The 20,891-nt window shown below is 50.3% G+C and overlaps 1 protein-coding gene across 1 annotated transcript in view; it reads left to right on the top strand.

The window, feature by feature from the left end:
- LOC147901561 (uncharacterized) overlaps window positions 1–20,891 on the top strand; it is a 257,427-nt gene that overhangs the window by 72,449 nt on the left and 164,087 nt on the right. The window contains exon 14 of the mRNA XM_087375079.1: window positions 11,982–12,105. Within this exon, the coding sequence (XP_087231205.1) occupies window positions 11,982–12,105 (124 nt within the window). The remainder of the gene's footprint in view (window positions 1–11,981; window positions 12,106–20,891) is intronic.

The raw sequence follows: 20,891 nt of genomic DNA, 5'->3' as shown, positions 1-20,891 counted from the left end.
TCCTTTGAAGAAGATGCAAGTCCTCTTCTACTATAGTGCAGCATATCGGTCGTGGCGGCCATTGATGTTGCTGCTGTTGCTGCTTCTGTAACATGCTCGACGGTGTCAGCCATGTTTAATTACGGGAAACTGGCAACATTGAAAAGCGGGAGATGGCGAGCGCTGCCAATGCGCGATGAGAGAGAGAGAGAGAGAGAGAGAGAGAGAGAAGAAAGAAAGAAAGAAAGAAAGTGTATTATTGTCCACTAAAGGCCAAAATGGGCCCATGGGACATCAAGAACTCTGCGTACAAGATAGCACAAAATCAACGTGCCACAAAGAAGAGGCATCATCGAATATCATCTAAGTGCTACGCAATACAATGCAAGTGAAAGTACATACTGTCAAATCCGAGCCTAAATACAAAGTAAGCTAGATGCAAGGAAACCGCCCCTGGGTGCAAAATGGGGGGATGAGTACAATATGTCAATGCAAAGATACAAGTCCATGTATCACGGAGTCTGAGAACCAAAATAATACTGGAAATCCTGTCCATCGACTCTGCCTCCTGCTATGAGAGTACAAATCTGAGCAAAAGTGAGGTGAGCGGCTGGTGGGGCGAGATCTCCATGAGTAAGTCTCCTCCGAAAAGCTGCCATCATCCTGGATCGTCTGGAGATGAAGCGGCGAGTACGTCCCCTATGTAACAAGATCCTGCGGCGTCTACAAACCATCTCATATGTACATCCACAGGGTGGAGGCATGTGTCCTGTGTGAGCTCTGACCTCCTCGTGCTCCTCCTGATACCTGTCATCTGGTATAGCGTGTGTCTGAGCTCTATCGGGCTGGGCTCTATCACGCTCCGGTCTGTGCTGATGGTCTCTGAGGTAGTGTCGTCGAAGCATAGTGGCCTCCCTGACATAAAGAGCTAGGCAATGCTGATCCTCATAATCCATCACTCGTGAGAGAGGTCCAAAGCCATCCGTGAAGAGACAGTGGAATCTCCCTCTGATCTCATAATATAGCGGGCATCTGCAAATGAAGTGCTCCTCTGACTCCACCTCTCCCATGGTGCAACAAGGGCAGATCCTGGTCTCTCGGCCTGGACGCCGTCCATCCTCCATGCGTCGCATCCTACCAGCCTCTATCTCGAGCTGATGCGAAGAGACTCTAAGCTGGCCAAGGGCAATCCTCAGTGAGTGGGACATGTGGATACCTGTGTAGCCTGGTGGAATGACAAATCCATCCTCTGAGATCCGAAGGAAGTGGTCACGATATGTGGCCATCTTCATTGGAAGCTGCGTGGGATAAATCCAAGTGCGGTACGTATGAAGCTGCAGCAAGTCTGCTCTCGTGACCTGACTAAGCTCGTGGCGAGTCAACTCGAGATGAGGGGCATCTATGCTGTATCGGAAGGGAGGCAATCTATCCATGTCTAGTCCAAGAGATGTGAGCCACCTAGTGAGTCTGAAGTACCAGCAGTATCGGGCCCCAGATCGTGCCAACTCCATAGAAGATGCAAGTGCTAACCATGGCAACCGAGCCCTGCCTGCTGCTGAGTCTCCAAACTCCCTAACCCTGTGCAAATACATGACCGACTGAAACGCTGCATCCAATGCAAGGGGAGTAGCTCCAAACTCTGCTAGCATGATCTCGTGCGGAACTGTAGCCTTGGCCCTAATGAGCCGAGAGAACATGATGATCTGTAACCTCTCTACTCGTCTCCAATCTGCAGCGCCAAGGTCTCCTGCCCAGAAAGGAGCTGCATACATCGCAGCTGGTCTCACCAATGTGTCAAATAGCAGGGATTTCGTATCGGGATGCTGAAAGTGGGACTGAAAACACTGACGCTCAAGATGAGCCAACGAAGCATACCCTTTACTAATCCTATCTCGTGCTGCATATGTCATGGTAAAGATCGGTCCCCTGAAAACTGTCCCCAAATAAGTGTACTCTCTAACAAGCTCAATGGGCTGTCCGTCATAAGTGAAGCAAAACTCATCCGTGCTGTAAATACGATCAGAGGTGTTGAAAACCATAACCTTGGTCTTGCCAAGGTTTACGGTCAATCCCCTGTCCTGGCAAAACCTGTGGAGTGCCTCAATATGTGCCTGGAGGCCCTGAGCAGTAGAGGAAATGAGAACCACATCGTCCGCATACAGGAGGATAGGAATGGAGGATCCTGAGAGAGTAGAGCCCACACCGCCTGTCATCTGTACGAACATCTCTAGCTCATCGATATATAGTCCAAAGAGAGTAGGAGAGAGCGGGCAACCCTGCTTCACCCCAATCGTGCTGCATACCTCCTCTGAGAGCCCCTCACGTGTCCGAACCCGACCAGTGACCCTCTCATACAAAGCCATGATAGCCCACTGTGTTTCTCCACTGAAGCCCATCTCGTGAATCCTCTGAAACAATCTGAATCGCGGAACTGTATCAAATGCCTTCCTGAAGTCCACGAAGCAACAATAAAGCCGTTGCCTTCGTGACTTCGCCTCCTCTACTAGTGCCCTGAGTGTGAGAATGTGGTCAAGCGTCGAATGATCCCTGCGAAATCCAGCCTGCCCTCTGGCTCTGAGTCCTGTCGTCTCGGCATGGTCATTTATACGGCTTTCCAAAACTGATGCATAGATCTTGGCCATAACGTGGCCAATCATGATGGTCCTGTAATTTGACGGCTCCATAGGGTCCCCCGACTTGTGGATAGGTACTATGGTATTGCCTAACCAGGACTGTGGTAGGCCTGTACAAACAGACTCATTGAAGAGACGGGAGAGAAAAAAAGCTAAGGTATCAATCCCATGGATTACATACTCCGCTTGCAATCCATCATGATCCTTAGCTCTCCCGTTCTTCAATCGGTGGACTGCTGCACGGACACTCTCTGGTGTGAAGAGACTAGATGAAGCTGGCCTAGGGGAGTGGGATAAATCGATATCTGGCTGATCTGGGACATCGTATAGTGCTGAAGTATATGCAGACCAGACACGTGGATCAGTGAGGGGGCTCTGAGACTTCGAGCGGAGGAATTTTCTCCAGAATTCCTTGGAGTCACAACTGAAAAGCAAGCTTCTCAGCTCCTCCTCATTCCGTGCTAGAAATTGGCGTTTCTTGCGCCTAACCAACCACTTGTAGTCTCTCTTGGTTTCGGCAAGGAGGGGAGACTTCTCCTTGGTCTCAAGGTTAAGTTTCCTGTGGAGTTCCTTACACTCCTCGTCATACCAACCGTTGCAAGGAACAAGACCAACCGGTGGGGGACTAGACGAATGACATGTGGCAGGGAACGACATGTGAGCGGCAGAAACGAGTGAAGTATGTACAAGTTCCCACCGGTCCCGCGTGGATGGTAGAGCATCTAATAGATGAGGACGGAGTAGGCGGCTGAGGTTCTGGCTATATACATCATCGAACTGGTGGTCGAAATGAACCTCATAGTAGGGTTGGCGGTCGTGATAACGAGGGGGAGGTGGGTCATGGGAGACATGAGTCAAAGTAAAGTGGATGAGTGCATGGTCGGCAGAGGGCATGAAGGGGCTAACAGTAAGGCTATGGATGGAAGGGACTAGAGTCGGGGGACCTATGATGTAGTCGATCACGCTAGTACCACGCCCAGAAGCAGAAGAGAATGTAGGCATGGAAGACTGTGGCCACCTTGACAAGCCGTTATAAATGACCATACTGTGCGAGGTGAGGAGCTCCAGTAGCTGACGTCCCTGATCTGTGGGCTGTACTGTGCAGTCTGATGAAGTCCGACAGAGGCTATCATCGTGAAATGCTGGGAGTATGACCGGATCCTCCATGAAGTCATAAGTGAGGGCCTGTCTGTCTGAGGTCCTCGCGTTGAAGTCTCCTAAAAGGATGACTTCTCCGCGACGTGAAAAATCTGCAATGTCCGCTGAGAGATCCTCAAATATGGACTGGCCTGGTCCAGTGGAAGAATAGATCGACTGCGCCGGGGGGAAGTAGCAAACTGCAATAAAAAGATCTCGCTGAGGGGCCCTGCGGCAAATGCGTACCCAAGAATCGGGCATGTGAATCTGCTCTCTCCACTGTGATGATCCGATCGAGATGCTCTCTGTACAAAATGGCCACTCCTCCAGATCCTCTCACTCCAAATGTCCGGGCGTGCTGCCTGAAGGCAGATCTCCATGTATACCCTGTCACTCGTGGCAAAGGTCTCTCTGGACTCTCGTGTGTCTCCGTGAAAAAGATGATATCTCTCCCAAAGAATGCCTCCCGTAGATTGCCTGGTTGTGCTGTAAAAGAACCATTGCAGTTCCATACAGCGATGCGTAGACTATCTGACGGGTGGTGTGTCCCATGGGCCCTGTCCCGTCAAGCGGACGGGGCAGGAGGTGGAGGTGGAGGTGGGGCTGTATCTGCTGGTCTGCCATCTCTAAGCACTGTGGGAGCACGCCTCAAGGTGCCTGTGATGAGTCTGCCATCCCTAATCACTGCCCACTTGCCCTGAGCTCGGGCTGCATCTCTCTGAGGCATGAGCGCCTTGCGCTCCTCAACCTGTATCTGAGTCAGATCCTCGTCCATGGAAATCTGTGGGTGGTCTCTAAGTGTCCCTCTCCTCCTGAGGGCAGCTAGACGTGCCTGGGCATCTCTGAATCTGATAATGAGGGGCTGCTCTCTAGTAGGATCCCTCCCGACTCTATATGCTCCTACAATGCCATGATCCTGTACTCCTAATGTCTGAGAGACAAAGGTCACAGCCTGTGTCATCATGGACTCTGTCGCCGAGGGTAAGATACCACGAATGCGAATGTTGAGGGCCTTTGTGGCCCTCTGCTGTGACTCGACCAATGTAGCTGATACAGTAGATCTCTGAGGCTGTGATGGCTGACGGCGGACGACATCCACCCACTCTGTGGCTCTCTGGACCTCTGTCTGAAGGGAGGTCAAACGCTCCTCAACCGCTGCTACTGCTGTAGTGGGAGATGTATCCATGTGCTGAACGCGAGTCTCGATCTGCTGCACTCGCTCTGTGTGTCCATGAATCTCTCCAGCAAGAGTCCTATGGGTCGCCTGTAAGACCTGAAGATCTGTCCTAATAGATAAGACCTCCCGATCCTGCTGTGTCACTCGATCAGCAAGAGATGCAACCTGAGCCGTAAGTAGAGAAATGGTCTCGTCCTTCCTGTGAAGCATCTGAAGTGCAGCTCGGAGATGGGTCTCAAAGTGCTGAAGCTCTGGCAGGATGTGGCGGCAAGGACAAACAGTGCAAGGCATGGAAGGAGAAAGAGAGGGAGACAGGGAGGAAACCGGTAAGGTGGGTAGCGGGGATGAAGGAGAAGGCTGGAAAGGGGGAGAGAAAACGGGTACCGGGGAAGGAGAGGAGGGGATGGGTAAAGTCTGTAGAGAGGATGAGGAGGAGGTAACCTCTGGCAAAGTAGGTAAAATAGGCAACAAAGGGGAAGAGGTGACAGAGGGCTGTGAGAGGGAGAGAAAAAAGGGTGGAGAAGGGGTAGGAGAAGAAGGAACCTGAGAGGGGAGGGGTGAAAAAAACTGCGGGTACAAAGTAGCTATGGGCGGAAGATGAGATAATGGAGCTGAAACCGGTGAACCTGCGACTGGGAGTGCGGGCACTGCGCTGGGCGGAAGATGAGACAATGGAGCTGAAACCAGTGTACCTGCGACTGGGAGTGCGGCAAGTGCGGGCAGTGCGCTGTCCTTTGTAGAAGATGCGAGTCCTCTTCTACTATAGTGCAGCATCTCGGTCGTGGCGGCCATTGATGTTGCTACTGTTGCTGCTTCTGTAACATGCTTGACGGTGTCGGCCATTTTTAATTACGGGAAGCCGGCAACATTGAAAAGCGGGAGATGGCGAGCGCTGCCAATGCGCGATGAGAGAGAGAGAGAGAGAGAGAGAGAGAGAGAGAGAGAGATTTTAAAATTAAAAAGAAAAGATGGGGTTGGGGCTGCTCCCGAGAGGGGGGGGGGGGGGAAAAGGGGGTTGGGGCTGCGCCCGGGAAAAAAAAAAAAAAAAAAAAGGGGTCGGGGCTGCAAGTGCGAGGGGGTGAGCGGGGGGGTGAGCGAGGGGGGGGGGCTGAGCGGGGGGGCTGAGCGAGGGGCTGTGAGGGCTGTGGGGGCTGAGCGGGGGGGGTGAGCGGGGGGGTGCGGGGGGTGAGCGGGGGGGCTGAGCGGAGGAGTGGGCGGGGGACTGAGCGGAGGGGGGGCGGGCTGTGAGGGCTGTGGGGGGTGAGCGGAGGGTTGGGCGGAGGGGTGAGCGGGAGGGGTGAGCGACGAGAGAGAGAGAGGGGGGGCGTCGATGGTAGAGGGGTTACGTTGGCGTAGCGTAGCCACGGCAGTTCCCAACGGAGGGGAGCGTCGATGGTGCAGCCACAGGTGACGTAGCAATAGTAGCCCCACGCAGCAGCAGCTCACAGGCGACTATTGGAGCTTTGCGTAGTGCCCCAGTCTCGTCTAGGGTTTCTTTGCCTCCTTCGCAAGCTTGTCAGCACCAACTCCCTTCCAGCAGCCGTCGTGCCACTGCAGACTGTCCGTACCTGATGTACGGTTACCCGTACAAGAGAGAGAGAGAGAGAGAGAGAGAGAGAGAGAGAGAGAGAGAGAGAAGAGAGATTTTAAGATTTAAGAAAAGTAGGGGTTTTGTAAATTTATTAATTTAAAAAAAAAAAAAAAGGGGTTGGGGCTGCGTTTTTATATTTATTTAAAAAAAAAAAAGGGGAGGGGGGGGGGGTCGGGGCTGCAAGTGCGAGGGGGGAAGGGGGGGGGGGGTGAGAGGAGGGGCGCGAGGGGGTGGACGGGGGGGTTGACCGAGGGGGTGAGCGGGAGGGTTGAGGGAGGGGGGTGAGCGGGGGGGCTGCGGGGGCTGAGCGGAGGGGTGAAGGGGGGGGGCTCCAAGGGGTGAGCGGGGGGTCAGCGGAGGGGTGAGAGGAGAGGTGCAAGGGGTGAGCGAGTGGTGAGCGGGGGCTGCGAGTGCGAGGGGGTGAGCGGAGGGGTGAGCGGGGGGGCTGAGCGGAGGGGTGAGCGGGTGAGAGGGGGGGGGGGGGCTGAGGCGGAGAGGCTGAGCGGGGGGCTGAGCGGGTGAGGGAGGGGCTGAGCGGAGGCTGAGCGGGGGGGCTGAGCAGAGGCTGAACGGGGGGCTGAGCAGGTGAGGCTGAGCGGAGGCTGAGCGGGGGGGCTGAGAGAGAGAGAGAGAGAGAGAGATCTCAGCCAAAAGATTTTGCTCAGCCAGCATAAGAAGAAGAAATTAACGCTGTTTTATGAAGGTCTTAATAGTAGAGAAGTTACATTGGTATCAGAGCAAGGCCTGCTTTTTTTAAAAAAGGTGCACGGTTCGAGATTGCTAGAGCGTTGGGTTCCAAGCGTATCTGTCCGGTGATCTAGACATAGTCTCTGTGCAACTTTCACAAGAGAAAAGCATGCAAGATTTGGCACAAGGTTGCGTAAGCTTCTAAGCAGTGCTCATCGAAGGCCGATCCGGATTTCGGGAATTGACAGAAGGACCAGCAGCGAACTTGACGATCCCAGCATCAGTTTTTATTTTGGTATCTTGGTGATTCTCGTGGGCAAAGCATAATCCCATGGGTGCAAGGCTGATATGGGCAGAGGCTTTACCACACGCTATGCAAAATTGGGATGCCAGACGAATTCATGGAAGAAGCCATACCACTGCACCTATACGTGATGTTTCTACGCAGTAAGGTGACTAGAAGCTAATTGACAGAAGAAATTAGTAAACTTCTGCACACGTGGCAGACAGTGGTCCTGATAGGTTGCTAACGTGGCAAGTTACCTTTGCTGGCGTTGCAGACACGTGGCAACATATTCAGGTGACATGGCAGTTAGCCATGGTTCAGTTAACTCTGGTTGGTCGACCCTAGTTAGGGATGTGGTTACAATTAACTAGTCTGGTCAGCCTAACCAGACCATAGCTAACTAGACCAGACTGGTTCAGCTAACCAGATGGTAGTCTGGTTCAGTTACCCAGCAGGTTACTTGGAAAAAAAAAGGGGGTTTTACCTGATAGTTTTTCACCTGTTAGGGTACAGTTTGACTGTCAGTATCTATCAGAAAACAACAGAAAAATAGAGAATTGCAGAAATAAACATATATGCATGCATTTTGAGCAGAGAAAGAGAAGTCAGATGCATACTCAGTGGTTTTTGCAGTAATCTGAAAAAGGGCGCACAGTTTTTGAGGTTATGCCTTGACCTTGGCAGCCAGTCTTTGGCACGAATCTAAGCTAAGCTTTGAGTGCATTACACCTCTTGTTGAGGTATTTTCTTTTTGAAAAAGAATGGCCTTACCACAGGATGCCATGCCGTCTTATGAGGAGAGTACTCGGAATGATCAAGCTATGCAAGAGCAGAGTGTGCAATCAAAGACTGAGGCAGCTTACAGACACTCACTGGCACAGCTCATGGAAGCCAGAAGGGATCCATTGTTTCGTAGGCTCGTAAATGCTCAAGCAGAGGAAGAGCAACACAGAGTTTCTTTTGGGGCAACCTAGAGGGTGACAGCCAAAAAGAGATCCCTGGACACAGTTCTTGATCTTCCTATAGATGATGTTTCCAAGAAGAGCAAGAAACCTTGAAAACAGGACAGCAAAAAGAGGAAAGCAGGTAGTCAGGAAGGAGTACGCTTCCAAGAAGAAAAAGGCTAAACATCATTATAGCTCTTCAAGTCCTTCTTCGTCCAGTTCTACCTCTTCATCCTCATCCTCATCTTCTTCTTCTGGATCATCGAAGCCAAAGCATAAGAAGAAAAAGAAGTCAGGCAAGAAAGCAAAGACCAAGGAGTTCAAAGAAGGTGGGAAGTCTATCAGGTTTGCTACTTTTAATTGCTAGTATGGCCAGACAGAAAAAGCCATGCACTGTATTAGGGAATTTGATGCAGCTTTTGGAACGGAGAAATTTTCAGAGTCGTCCAAGCTGCAAGTGGTTAGTTTGCACTTGATAGCAATGGCTAGTGCATGGTGGAGCGCATAGACTATAGTTGGCACTGCTCCAAGGAAGTGGAAGGGCTTCAAGAAAACCTTCTACAAATAGTTTATGCCCAAGCAGTTCAAAGACCATATCCTTGTTGCCTGGGACAGTTTGCATATGGATGCAAGAGATACAGTAAAGGCCTACAACCAAACATTTTGGGATGCATACTTGCAGATTACTCCCTTCAAGAAGATCTCAAAGAAGACTCAGGTAAGAAAGTATAGGTCTGGTCTCACTCCAAAGATACAGGCTGTAGTTAATATCCAGCAACATAAGGGCATACAAGATATCATGCACGCAGCCAATGTGGCGAGCTTAATGTACATGCAAGATCCCACCATAGTACCTTCTCTTTTTGCTGGGACAGCAGACAAGAAAAAGCCCGCCACACCTCGGTCTGAGAAAAAGGAGTTTCCCAAGGCTCAAATGAGGGAATTTCAGCCTCAGAAGCGGGGGGGAAACCAAGCACCAAAAGCCTTTAAGGGTAAACCCCAGTTTTCCCTTGAGCAGATAGCCATTTTTTGCAAAGAGGGGAAATGTTTCAGGTTTGGGAAGGAAGGGCATGTGGCTGCCCCGTGCCCCGAGAAACCTTCGGGTTCTAGGGAGCAGGGAAAGCCACTAGGACAACAAAAGCCGATGGCAGGAGGAATTCCGGACATTTTGGGCAGAGTGTCAAATCTAGAGGAAAGATAGCTGCTGCTTTCTTGGGGCAAGATAAGAGACCAACAGGCGCTAATTGGCCATTCATTCCTGGCTGAGCTGGCTTGAGTGATGATCGTCTCCTTCGACCTTGGAGACAACATTGGTGCTGATGGGGATGTGCTGCACTTTTGCATAACCTCTGCAATAATTTTCTGCTTGCCCTTCCATCTCCCTCACTTATCCTCCGAGGGCTGCAAGCGTAAGCTTGAGCTCTCCTACTTCTTGCTGTAATAAGTAGTAAATGTGCTCCTGTGGATCTGAGCCAATCCTCCGCTTGAACGACAATGCATAGGGGCAAGGTGTCGATGAGGCTGCAACGTCAGAGTATAACACCTTGCTGATGGGGGTTGTGATGAATGTCTTCACCTTAGGGAACTCCATCGTAGTTGCCTGCACAAATCAGCAAAACCCCTTAGCTGAAACTAACCCCCGGGCTGGACAGTGGGGTTCAGCCCAAAAACCTGATGTGTTGGTTGTTTTCTACCCTGCCCGCGAAGTGACCTGGAGCTGAAGTCGCTTGTGACTTGCTACTTCCGCGATGTGAACCTGCTGTGTTGTTGTGGCCTAGGTCGGGTCTGCTCGGGCCTCTGTCCACCACTGAAGGAAGGGAGGGAGGGAGTTGCTGCTGCTGCTAGAGCAGACGAGGCTAGGTGAGCCCACCCAGAGAGAGGATAGCTTCACACAGCTTCACACTCTTCTTTCAATCCAAGACCCGCAGAATCTACTGCTGGTTGGTACCCCATAGAGCCTGGTTGAGGCTAGTCTACTTGATCCACGGTTAGGGCAAGGTGGGGCCCAATTTGGGCACCCAACCAGGTCAGGTCACCCGACCTTCCTGGTCGGGTTACAGTGACCTAACCCTACCCTGTGTGGATCGGGTCAGCGTGACCTGCTCTTTGGGTCAGGCTAATCATGGGTCAGCCATGTCAGTCAGCTTATAGCAGGCTGACTAAGTAGCTAGGGGCCTACCCCCCTCTTCTCACACTTATAAGGTGGTCACTTGGAGCATCCTTCTTCACATGCCTCCTTGGCTAAGGTTGTATGCTTGGATCTAAACAATTGATATTGCCTATGTCTCGTGTAAATTTATCTCTCTATCTCTCACTTGCTTCCACACGTGCACAACTTTTACATGAGGCATAGATCAGACTAGGGGACCTTCCCTTCGTGCTCACTAGATCGGAGGCATGGCCACGAGGGTGATAGTAGCACTTGTCCAAGGCAATGCCATAGCTAGGAGACCACCATGGACTACACATATCGACAGCCACCAGCACTCTATCACATGCTTTATGCCACTGCAACTTCGTGCATCGTCAGTTCCCTGTTAGGCTTCACCAGCCTCTTGATGAGAATCAGAGTACTGCCACTTCACAACTTCCATCTTCTGCATGGGCTCGGAGATTTTCTTTTGTATGTTAGTGTCTTTATGATTATGGCTATGTTGTATTCATCTTGGGCTAGTCTAAATCGACCAGCGCTTCAATGAAGTTTATGGCTTTGGCTACCCCTCTAATAGGTTCACTTCGTGCAGGACCTGCAAACTTCCCAAGTTTTTGTCTCATGTACCGCTTCTTGTATCTTGTCTCATCCACAAGAATCCTCCTTTCTAACTTCTCAAGTATCTCTTAGTAGCTCATGGTTCTTTCACAGTTCCCTCAAGGTCCGCAGAAAATGCTCATTCTCTATCCGCTAGAAATAGTCAGCTGGCCGATGGCAATCATGAATGAATGTAAAGGTATCCAGTTCTTTCGATAAAACCACATGATAGGGTTTAACCAAGGGATGTTGGATTTGAACCAAAAAAAACCTAGACATCTGACATGGCTGTCTCAATTAGAACAATGAGAAAAACTGAAACAGCTATACAGAATAATCTGTACTTATGATCCATATGTATGTTAGTGGAGGCAGAAGGCTTCCTCATTTATTATACCTAAAATTATTGTGATTTGTGCCCATTCAGTTTCGCTTTGCAAATTTGCTGATCTGTTTTTGTGAATAATCATGCTAAAGTGATGAAAGTTTAATTCTGTTGCATGGTTTGAGGTTGTACAAACCATGTTTGATGTATTATTCTCTTTATCACCAGTTTTCTTCATGGGTAATCGATTCTTTCCCTTGCCTCTGGAAAAAGGACAGAAACTCAGAATGTTGGTTTGTGTCTGGGTTGCATGTGTCATGCAACTGTTTTATTATACAAAGGCAATAAGTAGGACATAATATCACGTAGTTTGTGATATGCATACAACTCTTGCAATCTGTTTGTATTTGTGATGCCAAGGTTTGTAGTAAGCCTGGTTTTTTCACTGACATGTGACGAATTTTCTTGATTAGGTGACAAAAATTCTTGGTAAGGAAAGGACCGCTACATATTTGAAAGAAGCATTCCTTTTTCTTTTAAATGACAATTCACGGGAAGTGCAAACAGCATTAATCTCTACTCTTCAGCATGTGATTGGTAAGATTTCTCCATGAGCCTCAAAAATAGTTTCTGAAGTTTGCATTAATATGCAGTAGTATCTGATATACATGTTTCCAGTATTTTAAATCTATATTTGAGGTCACTTCTCTCTGTCTCTAAGGATTTCTGTGTAGTGGTTCCAGTCTTCATTGCTAATTTCCAGTCTTCTTTTAAATCTCTATTTGAGGTCACTTCTCTCTGTCTGTAAGCATTTCTGTGTAGTGGTTCCAGTCTTCATCGGTTATTTCCTTGTGCTCTTCTCTTCTAAGGTCTCATCCCTTTATACCCTACCTGCAATCAAATCTTGGTCTCCCCAGGCCCTATTCAACTGGAGCCAGGCTTTATATATCGTCACTGCCTCCAGATTTCTCAATGCTAGTATTTACATTCCTTAGGTTGGTCAACCATTTTGTTGTGTTTCTTTTTGTGCAGTACAGAAACTCTTATCTATGTCCTCACATAAGACATCTCCTCGGCCACGGGGTATCACTCATGACACACATGTCATGGTAGAAGGCAAACATACTATTAAGCAGAAGAATCACTAAGAGGTGGATTATGAATGTCCGGGAAGGATGAATCATGCAGAGTAGAAAATTCATGTCTCCACTTTATTTCAAAGTCCTTAGGAATTTTATGTAAAGAGAATCACATATGGAGGGTTATGGAAATGGATGTTGACAGGCTGCCACCTTTGGCATTGTTTTCTCCCTCCCAAATCACCTAAGACAGCTGGGAGGGGGAAGGACCATGTCATCTGATCAAATCACCTGTAACTCCATGCCTTCGATTGAATGGCCCCCAAGAGCAAGAATAGCACATTGCTTCCTTTTCATCAGTATATATCTGAAGTTACTAGGCTCTTAAGGTCAGATTTCCAGGGCACGGCTTCTAGAAACTCCCCTGAAGACATTCCACGTCCAAAATGCTCTCGACTAGACATCACGGTGATTTCGGATGAGGATCGTGTCCATCCCTCACAATGGGCTTCACCCACCTCCTCTCGCAGTGCTTCAGCATCTAGTTCTCATCACCCTGGTTCAGACTACTCTCCTCCAGCAGGATCTCATGCCCTCGACCACACCTTCCATTCTCGCTCCACATCAACTTATTCCAAGGTGAAGGTGGCCTACAAACTTTTGCTCGATCCCAATCTCTCGCTCTCATCCTGTCTAAGGGAAGGGGTTCCTATCCTTCCGGAGGTGTTACCGAAGGCCAAAGGCCGCTGGTGTGAGAAGCATGAGTGTTGCAATGCTCTATTGCAATGGATCGCGCAAAGTGCACCAGTGGTGTGCGAGTGTCGTACGATGTATTGCAGTGAACAACAACGTACGAGTGCACTATGCTAAATGACAATCACATGTGAACTCCACAACATAAGCAGAAGAAGAAAACCTCGTCATACACTAGTGAACAATCCCCATATCGGGAAGAGACAAGAAAAATGAGAAAGTGACCAAGATGGCCAAAGTACATATCACTGGACCAACATCTACAGGTCACAAGTCGCAAGTCACAAGAACACACAAGTCTATCCCGATAGTAGACAGAGGGTACACACAAGTCTCTCCACACTCTCTCCTTGGCAAGCTCGTAGCTCCAGCCTCTATCTCTCCTCACACTCTCCTTTCTCCCACTCCAGTACCGAACTCTGAATGCTCAATGCTGAATGTCCCCTCCCCTCTCCACCTTCGCCTTCATCCTCATCCCCCGCCTTGGAGGGTCCCTTTCTTCACTGAGAATCTCCCCCCTAAAACCAGCCTCAACAACGTAAAGGGTGGTAGGATCCACTTAAATACAGCATACACAACAAATAGACAAGTAAATATGCACCACAAAATAAATCACAGGGGAGCTAGAGCGCTCCTACTCAGAAACAAGGACACCGATTGGCCCCAAACGTTGGCGCCCCTTGCGGTATTTATTGAACATTCATTTGAAGCCAAGCGGTTGATTCCAAAGGTCTCTGGGAAGCTGCAAACCAACGCCCATAGACTCCCCGTCCAGCCCACCCTGTAATTCCTTGCTCAACTTCAAACGGTGACCGGCATCCAATCACTAGACAATCCTGTATCCTCAGCCAACCAAAGCATGCAACAGAGACCCCAATAGCATCCACTGTCTGAATCTTGCAATCGCACAACCAAGTGCCCAACCAACCAAAACGGCTAAACAACTACAAGACAAAGCCCTCAATAGGTGAACTCTGGTGCAATCAAGCAACCAAACACTTCTCAACGGGTTGCCTCAATCTATAGCCTCCCTGGCCACTACCCAACAACATAAATCAACCCTTCTTGGTGAGAAAAGAAACCCAAACGCAATAACTAGCCAGCCAATCAAGGAACGGCAAAAGCAGGCAAAGACAAGCCTTCTTCTACCCAGAATCCACAGAAGAAAGGTCGCCCTGGCTAGAAAACCCTAGATCCTGTGGAGAAAAGCTGATTCCGCCCTGGCACAGCCTAGAAGCAGCCTAGAATAGAACACCCACGCCTAGAAAGATACCAAAACCAGTCACAACACCGCTCCAAAAATCAGGTCGAAATCTCCTGCAGAGCCTGGAAGCTTGAAAAAGCAAGTCGCAGTTTACCCGGAGCAGCCTGGTCAAGTCCAGAACTCCTGGAACAGCCCTAGAACCAATCGCAGGCACCCGGAACAGCAGCCTGGAAGAGCCCAAAAGCAAATCACAAACTGGAATAGACACCCTGGCAGAAATCGCCACTTGCAACAGACTCCTGGATCAATTGTGATTTGCTCTAGCAGGCCGTGGATCACCTGGAACTGGCCCCTGGGTAAAAACGAATTTCCCTGGCAGGCTCTAGATCACCTGAAACTGGCCCCTGGGTAAAAACGAATTTCCTTGGTAGACACCCCCTTTCTTCCCATTGGTCATCCTCTTATCTCCTTAGCTGTTGAGGATAGCTGTTGGGCCGCTAGCTCTCTTGATGGCTACGGCAACTTCCTAACTCGCTAGCCTCGTCTGGTCAGGATGGTGTAAATTCTCCATGTGCAGGTGAGCTGGGTCACTGCACCACTGAACCACTGAACCACTGTGTAACTATAAATACTCCTGACTGCTCCATGTGCTAAGCTCACTCTCCATGTACGCAGCTCTCGATGAGATCGCCTTGGGCATGATACTCCTGATTGACCTGTGGTTGACATGTGTCAACGCATGGTTGCCTCAGGAACCCGTGTGGTCAACTCCTCGTGTCGTGTGGCAGACCTGTGTTGACACATGGCCAACATGTGGTAAACACTTGTCATCATGTGGTCAACGCTTGTCGACATGTGATCAACGTTGTCCTCGTGTGTCAGGGGCGTTTCTATTGTAACAGTTTCTCCCGCCACTATCATTCACCGTCCTGGTGAATAGAACTGGAGGAGGGAACCCGTCAAAAGAAAAAGGAACTTACAAACCATTGATATGGTGATGGAGTAGGAAAAGAAAATGTTACAGACCATGTGGCTGGCCGTGCGAGTAATTCCAAAATTTGTATTAAAATGAAACTGTGAAAATAAACTGTTGCTTGATAATGGACAGCATGGAAAATTGCAAAAAAAAACTGAGTACATCCTGAGATAGAACACCCTGATATTTACATTGAGAGCCAATCAGCCTGGCAAAAATCTAACAGTGCAAAAAAAACCAAAAACCCATGTATCAAATTACTACGGGAGGTCATCAGTAGCCTTCTCCTCTGCCTTCTCCTCTTCTGCCTTCGTATGTAGCTCTGTGGATTTTTGCTCACCCATTTGCTCTGCCCTAGTCATATGTAGCTCTGGATGGTTTGTTTCTCCTCAGCCTCAATCGTGTCCATCACGTTTCTCAAATTTTCATACTTGGTTTTATATACTGGTGGTATCGCCGGTAGTAATGATCCTTTTGCCCTTGCAAGGTGGACTGGGAAGTCTGGAGGGTGGCCAACTGTGTCCGAAGGTCTGTGAATTCTTCCTCCATGGATGAACGCTTCTTTTCCAATTCAGCCACTCTAGATTCTGATTTTTCCTGGGCAATCTCTGAGGAAGACAATGACTCCTTTAACTGTGTGATCTCTTGCTGAAATATGGTCATCTCTGTGACATGCTGGCTTTGCAAAGTTGCCAGAGCTGCTGCATGCTGGTTGCGTACTGTTGTCATTTCTGCTTCCCATTCCTGCTTGTGACTGTGGAGGCGATCCTCAAGGGCAGCCCGCTGAATGTTCCAAGCGATGTCATGCTCGTGAATAGCTGAGTCCTTCTCTTTCTACCACCTTTCCTCCTGTTGCCGAAGTGTCACCTCTGTGGCGTGTGCTGGGCTGCTTGAGCTCTCTCAAATTCTAACTTCAAATGTTGCTGCTGGGAGAGGAGCTTATGAGCATAACCTATGGAATTGAAGACCGCTGTCCCCAGCTGCGTGAAAGTGTCATCCATGATACGCTGAGGAAGATGTAAGGACCTCTTCATCCAGGCGTACCTATTGCTATAATTCATCCTGTCAGCCAAATTAATCACGTCCCCCAATTCCTCGAACATGTTAGGGAGAGCTCCCTCTTCCTCTGTAGACAGATTGCCTGTAGGTGCCAATTGATCTAAGAGATCGTCCTCTTCCCCACATACTGGTGAGCATTTCCTGTGAAGAATAGATAGTATCCTCATTCTGTTTTTCCACAAGGGCAACATTTGAAAGCAGTGGGCCTGATGAAGCAGCTATGTAAGTTGTGAACATATCATTCTGATGAAGGGGTGGGCAATCCATAGACTTGGGCAAACTCCCTCCCTCAAATACCTCTTGTGATGCTGAAGTGGCTGATGGAGGATCTCTTGGGGAGGGGCTCCCACTCCGGTCTCTGCTCCTGTCTCTGCCCTGTGGTGGTCATGGTGGGGAGGCTGAAATGTGAAGTACGGCCCCTGAGAAAGCCCGTGGGAGTCAGGGCCCAAAGTAAGATTCAGGTCCAACACATGGTCAGAGGTCGCCTGAACTGTGGTGATGACTACATCGTTGAAAGTGGTGGCGAGGGAAGATGGAACTGGAGGTTCTTGGAGAAGCCTGGACAAGTGTGACTGATGGAGATGCAAGTCCGAGCACGGGCACTGGTGAAGTAACTGATGGAGATACGAGACATGTCATTGATGGGGAACCTGTAACACAATGTACTGAAGAAGCTCCGGGGCAAACTGCATTAGGTTGCGCTCGCCGAGGCGCCCTCCTTGTGGAAAGAGGAAAGGAGGTAGGAACTAGGGAAGTGACAGTGGAAGAGATGGCAGAGGCGATGATAGGAGGGGAGAGGGATGACGAAGGGAGGAGACCTGCGACAATGGAAGGAGGGTTGGCCTTCCACTGGTGAAGTAAGAAGGTGAGGTGGGGCGCACAGGTACAGGTATATGTTCCCCGACGCTTGCAGACCGTGTTACGGAAGGCAGAGTAGAAGAGTGAGGCGAAATCGTAGGGAGCGACGGAGAGAATGGAGTCTAGGGCAGAATGGATCACCTTGGTGATGAACAAGTGTCTCGGGGCAGAGTAGAAGTGAGTGAACAAATACCTCACTAAAAGCGCCTCTCTGCTGTCTCCCTCGAGAATCTTCTTGCACTCATGCTCCCGGCGATGAGGTTTACACGCCGACAAGGACATGAATGTGAGAGATTCGGTGTGAGGTGGCAAAAAGGGGAGTGTGGGAAGACGAAGATATGTGGATACAAGACTAGGAGTGAACATATGACGGGAATTCAAGAATCCAAATGTGTCTATTGCAAAGTCATAAGACTGAATAAACGCAGTACACATTTGGACGTCCACCGAGGGAAGTGTGACAGCATCAAACTCCGTGAGAGACATGCAGGCTATCTCTCATCAGGGGACAAGATGCTAGACAGCTTGAGTGTAGGATCAAGAAAAGGTTTGAAAACCACCCGAATGATCGAGGAAGATGAAGCAGGGGGTGGAAGATCGCAATCTGTACTTTGTGGGGCCAAATCATCGCCACCGGAACACTGTGCCCACTGGATGCCTTGGATGGTGTCCTGATAGTACCTATGAGGGGCAGATAGTCAGAGCCTCCATGATCTGAATCAGAGGAACTCGGAAAAGGGGATAGCTCCTCATCTGATATGATAGTGATCCTGTTGGAGGGAGGTGAATCTGCAGCTGCTCGAGGGCGTTTGGAAGTGCTTTGTGGTGTAGAGCTGGCACCTTGGTCATCTACGGTGCGTTTGCTAGGTGATGCCATGGAGGGTAGTCTTGATCCGGTTCTACAGGCTGCTCGAGCGGTATGAAAGTCAACGAATATCGTATCTCGGGGTAATTTGAGTTTTTACTTGTGGCGATGGGCACGGGCAGGCATGAACGATTCTCCCTATGGAGAGGCAAAGAGTGAGGAGGTGGTGTCGATGTCAAGGTCTAGAGAGGCAAGGACTGAAGAGGGGGTTTTGATGTCGGGGCCCACAAGATAAGAGGTATGGTGAGGCAAGGACTGAAGAGGGGGTGCTGATGTCGAGGCCAACAAGATAGGAGCCTGTGGCCGGAAAGGCCTGTCGAGACCCGGGAGAGGAGTGTGACAGATTGCCTGGAGAGAGGAGAAAGGATTAGTAGCCAGGAGGGGAGTGGTAGGAGAGGGAGAGGGAGGGGGGTTTGCGTTGATCTGAGGGTGGAGTGGGAAGGGGGGGGGGTGCGTTGAAGCAAAGGCAGGAGTGGGAGGGCGGGTGTGTTACAGGAGAGGGAGGAGGGGTAGGGGGGGTTGCGTTGAAGGAGAGGCAGGAGTGGGAGGGGGGGGTGCGTTGCAGGAGAGGGAGGAGTCGGAGGGGGGGTGCGCTGCAGGAGAGGCAGGAGTGGGAGGGGGGGTGCGTTGCAGGAGAGGGAGGAGTTGGGGGGGTGCGCTGCAGGAGAGGCAGGAGTGGGAGGGGGGGTGCGTTACAGGAGAGGGAGGAGTGGGAGGGGGTTGCGTTGAAGGAGAGGCAGGAGTGGGAGGGGGTGCGTTGCAGGAGAGGTGGGAGGGGGGGTGCATTGCAGGAGAGGGAGGAGTGGGAGGGGGGGTTGCGTTGAAGGAGAGGGAGGAGTGGGAGGGGGGGCGGCTGCAATGAGGGAGGAGGGAGAGGGGGCTGCCGAAGAGGGTAGCTTGTGAGGGAGAGGGGCTGGTGAGGAAAGGGCCCAGCCAAGGGGGTGGCTGTTGGAAGGAAGGCGCAGGAAGGAGTGAAGAAAGGGCGCAGCCAAGGGGAGGCTGCTAGAAGGAAGGGCGCAGGAGGGAGTGATGAAAGGGTGCAGCCAAGGGGGAGGCTACTGGAAGGAAGGGTGCAGGAGGCGTGGTGCTTGTACGAGCCAAGGAGGGGCGCCAGCAGTAGGAGCAACAAGATGAAGGTAGTGAGGAGGAGGAGGTGACAGGAAGGGGAGAAAGGTGGCGGGAGGAAGGTGTCACCAAGGGAAACGTGGCAAGGGAGGAGGCCAAGGTAGTGCGGGGGTGGCGCCAAGGTAGCGGAGGCGGCGAAAAGGTGAAAAAAAGAGGAGGGGGAGTAGATGACGGAGGTAGGAGATAAGTAGAGAAGGAGGGGTAGCTGTAATAAGTGGAGAGAGATCCACAAAGGGAATTTGCCACAACTAAAGGTAGGGATAGTAGGAAGCAAGGAGAGGAACTGCTAAATTGAGTGCTAATTTTAGCAAAGAGAGGCTAAATTTAGAAGGGGATGCTAAATATAGCAAGAAGGTGCTAAACTTAGGGAAAGATGTGCCAAACTTGGATGGAGCGCTAGGGGTATAGGGCTAAATATAGCAAGGTGACATGGGGTGGAAAGGGACGAGTTTTGTAAGAGAGAGGTGGAGGTGGAAAGAGAAGCGTTTTGTAAGAGAGAGGTGAGGGGTGGAAAGAGAAGGGTTTTGTAAGAGAGACGTGGGGGGGTTGGTAGGGTTTTGGTAAGAGAGAGGTGGGGGTGGACATAGGGTGGAAAGGGAAGGGTTTTGTAAGAGAGAGGTAGAGGTCGACAGAGGGTGGAAAGAGAAGGAGTTTGTAAGAGAGAGGTAGGGGGTTGGACAGAGGGTGGAAAGAGAAGGATTTTGTAAGAGAGAGATAGAGGTGGACAGAGGGTAGAAAGAGGAGTTTATAAGAGAGAGGTCAGAGAGGTCGGGGGTGGACAGAGGGTGAAAAGAGAAGGGGTTTGTAAGAGAGAGGTGGGAGGTTGGACATAGGGTGGAAAGAGAAGGGTTTTGTAAGAGAGAGGTGGGGAGTTGACATAGGGTGGAGAGAGAAAGTGTTTGTAAGAGAGAGGTAGGGGGTTGGACAAAGGGTGAAAAGGGAAGGTTTTTGTAAGAGAGAGGTGGGGGGTTGGATAGAGGGTGGAAAGGGAAGGATTTTGTAAGAGAGAGGTAGTGGTGGACAGAGGGTGGAAAGAGGAGGTGGACAGAGGGTGGAAAGAGGAGTTTGTAAGTGAGAGGTAGGGGGTGGACAGAGGGTGGAAAGAGAAGGGGTGTGTAAGAGAGAGGTGGGAGGTTAGACATAGGGTGGAGAGAGAAGATGTTTGTAGAAGAGAGGTAGGGGGTTGGACATAGGGTGGAAAGAGAAGGGTTTTGTAAGAGAGAGGTGGGGGGTTAACATAGGGTGGAGAGAGAAGGTGTTTGTAAAAGAGAGGTAGGAGGTTGGGCAGAGGGTGGAAAGGGAAGGTTTTTGTAAGATAGAGGTGGGGGGTTGGACAGTGGGTAGAAAGGGAAGGATTTTGTAAGAGAGAGTAGGGATTGGACAGAGGGTGGAAAGGGAAGGAGAAAGTGACACAAGATGAAAAGGGGAGGCCGTAGTTAGAGAGAAAAAGTGACATGGGATGAA

This window comes from Dipteris shenzhenensis, chromosome 5, assembly GCF_047967505.1.
Source record: "Dipteris shenzhenensis isolate YYH24624 ecotype China chromosome 5, Dip_SZ_1.0, whole genome shotgun sequence".
Lineage (NCBI taxonomy): Eukaryota > Viridiplantae > Streptophyta > Polypodiopsida > Gleicheniales > Dipteridaceae > Dipteris > Dipteris shenzhenensis.
This window is presented reverse-complemented; position numbering and strand designations above follow the sequence as displayed.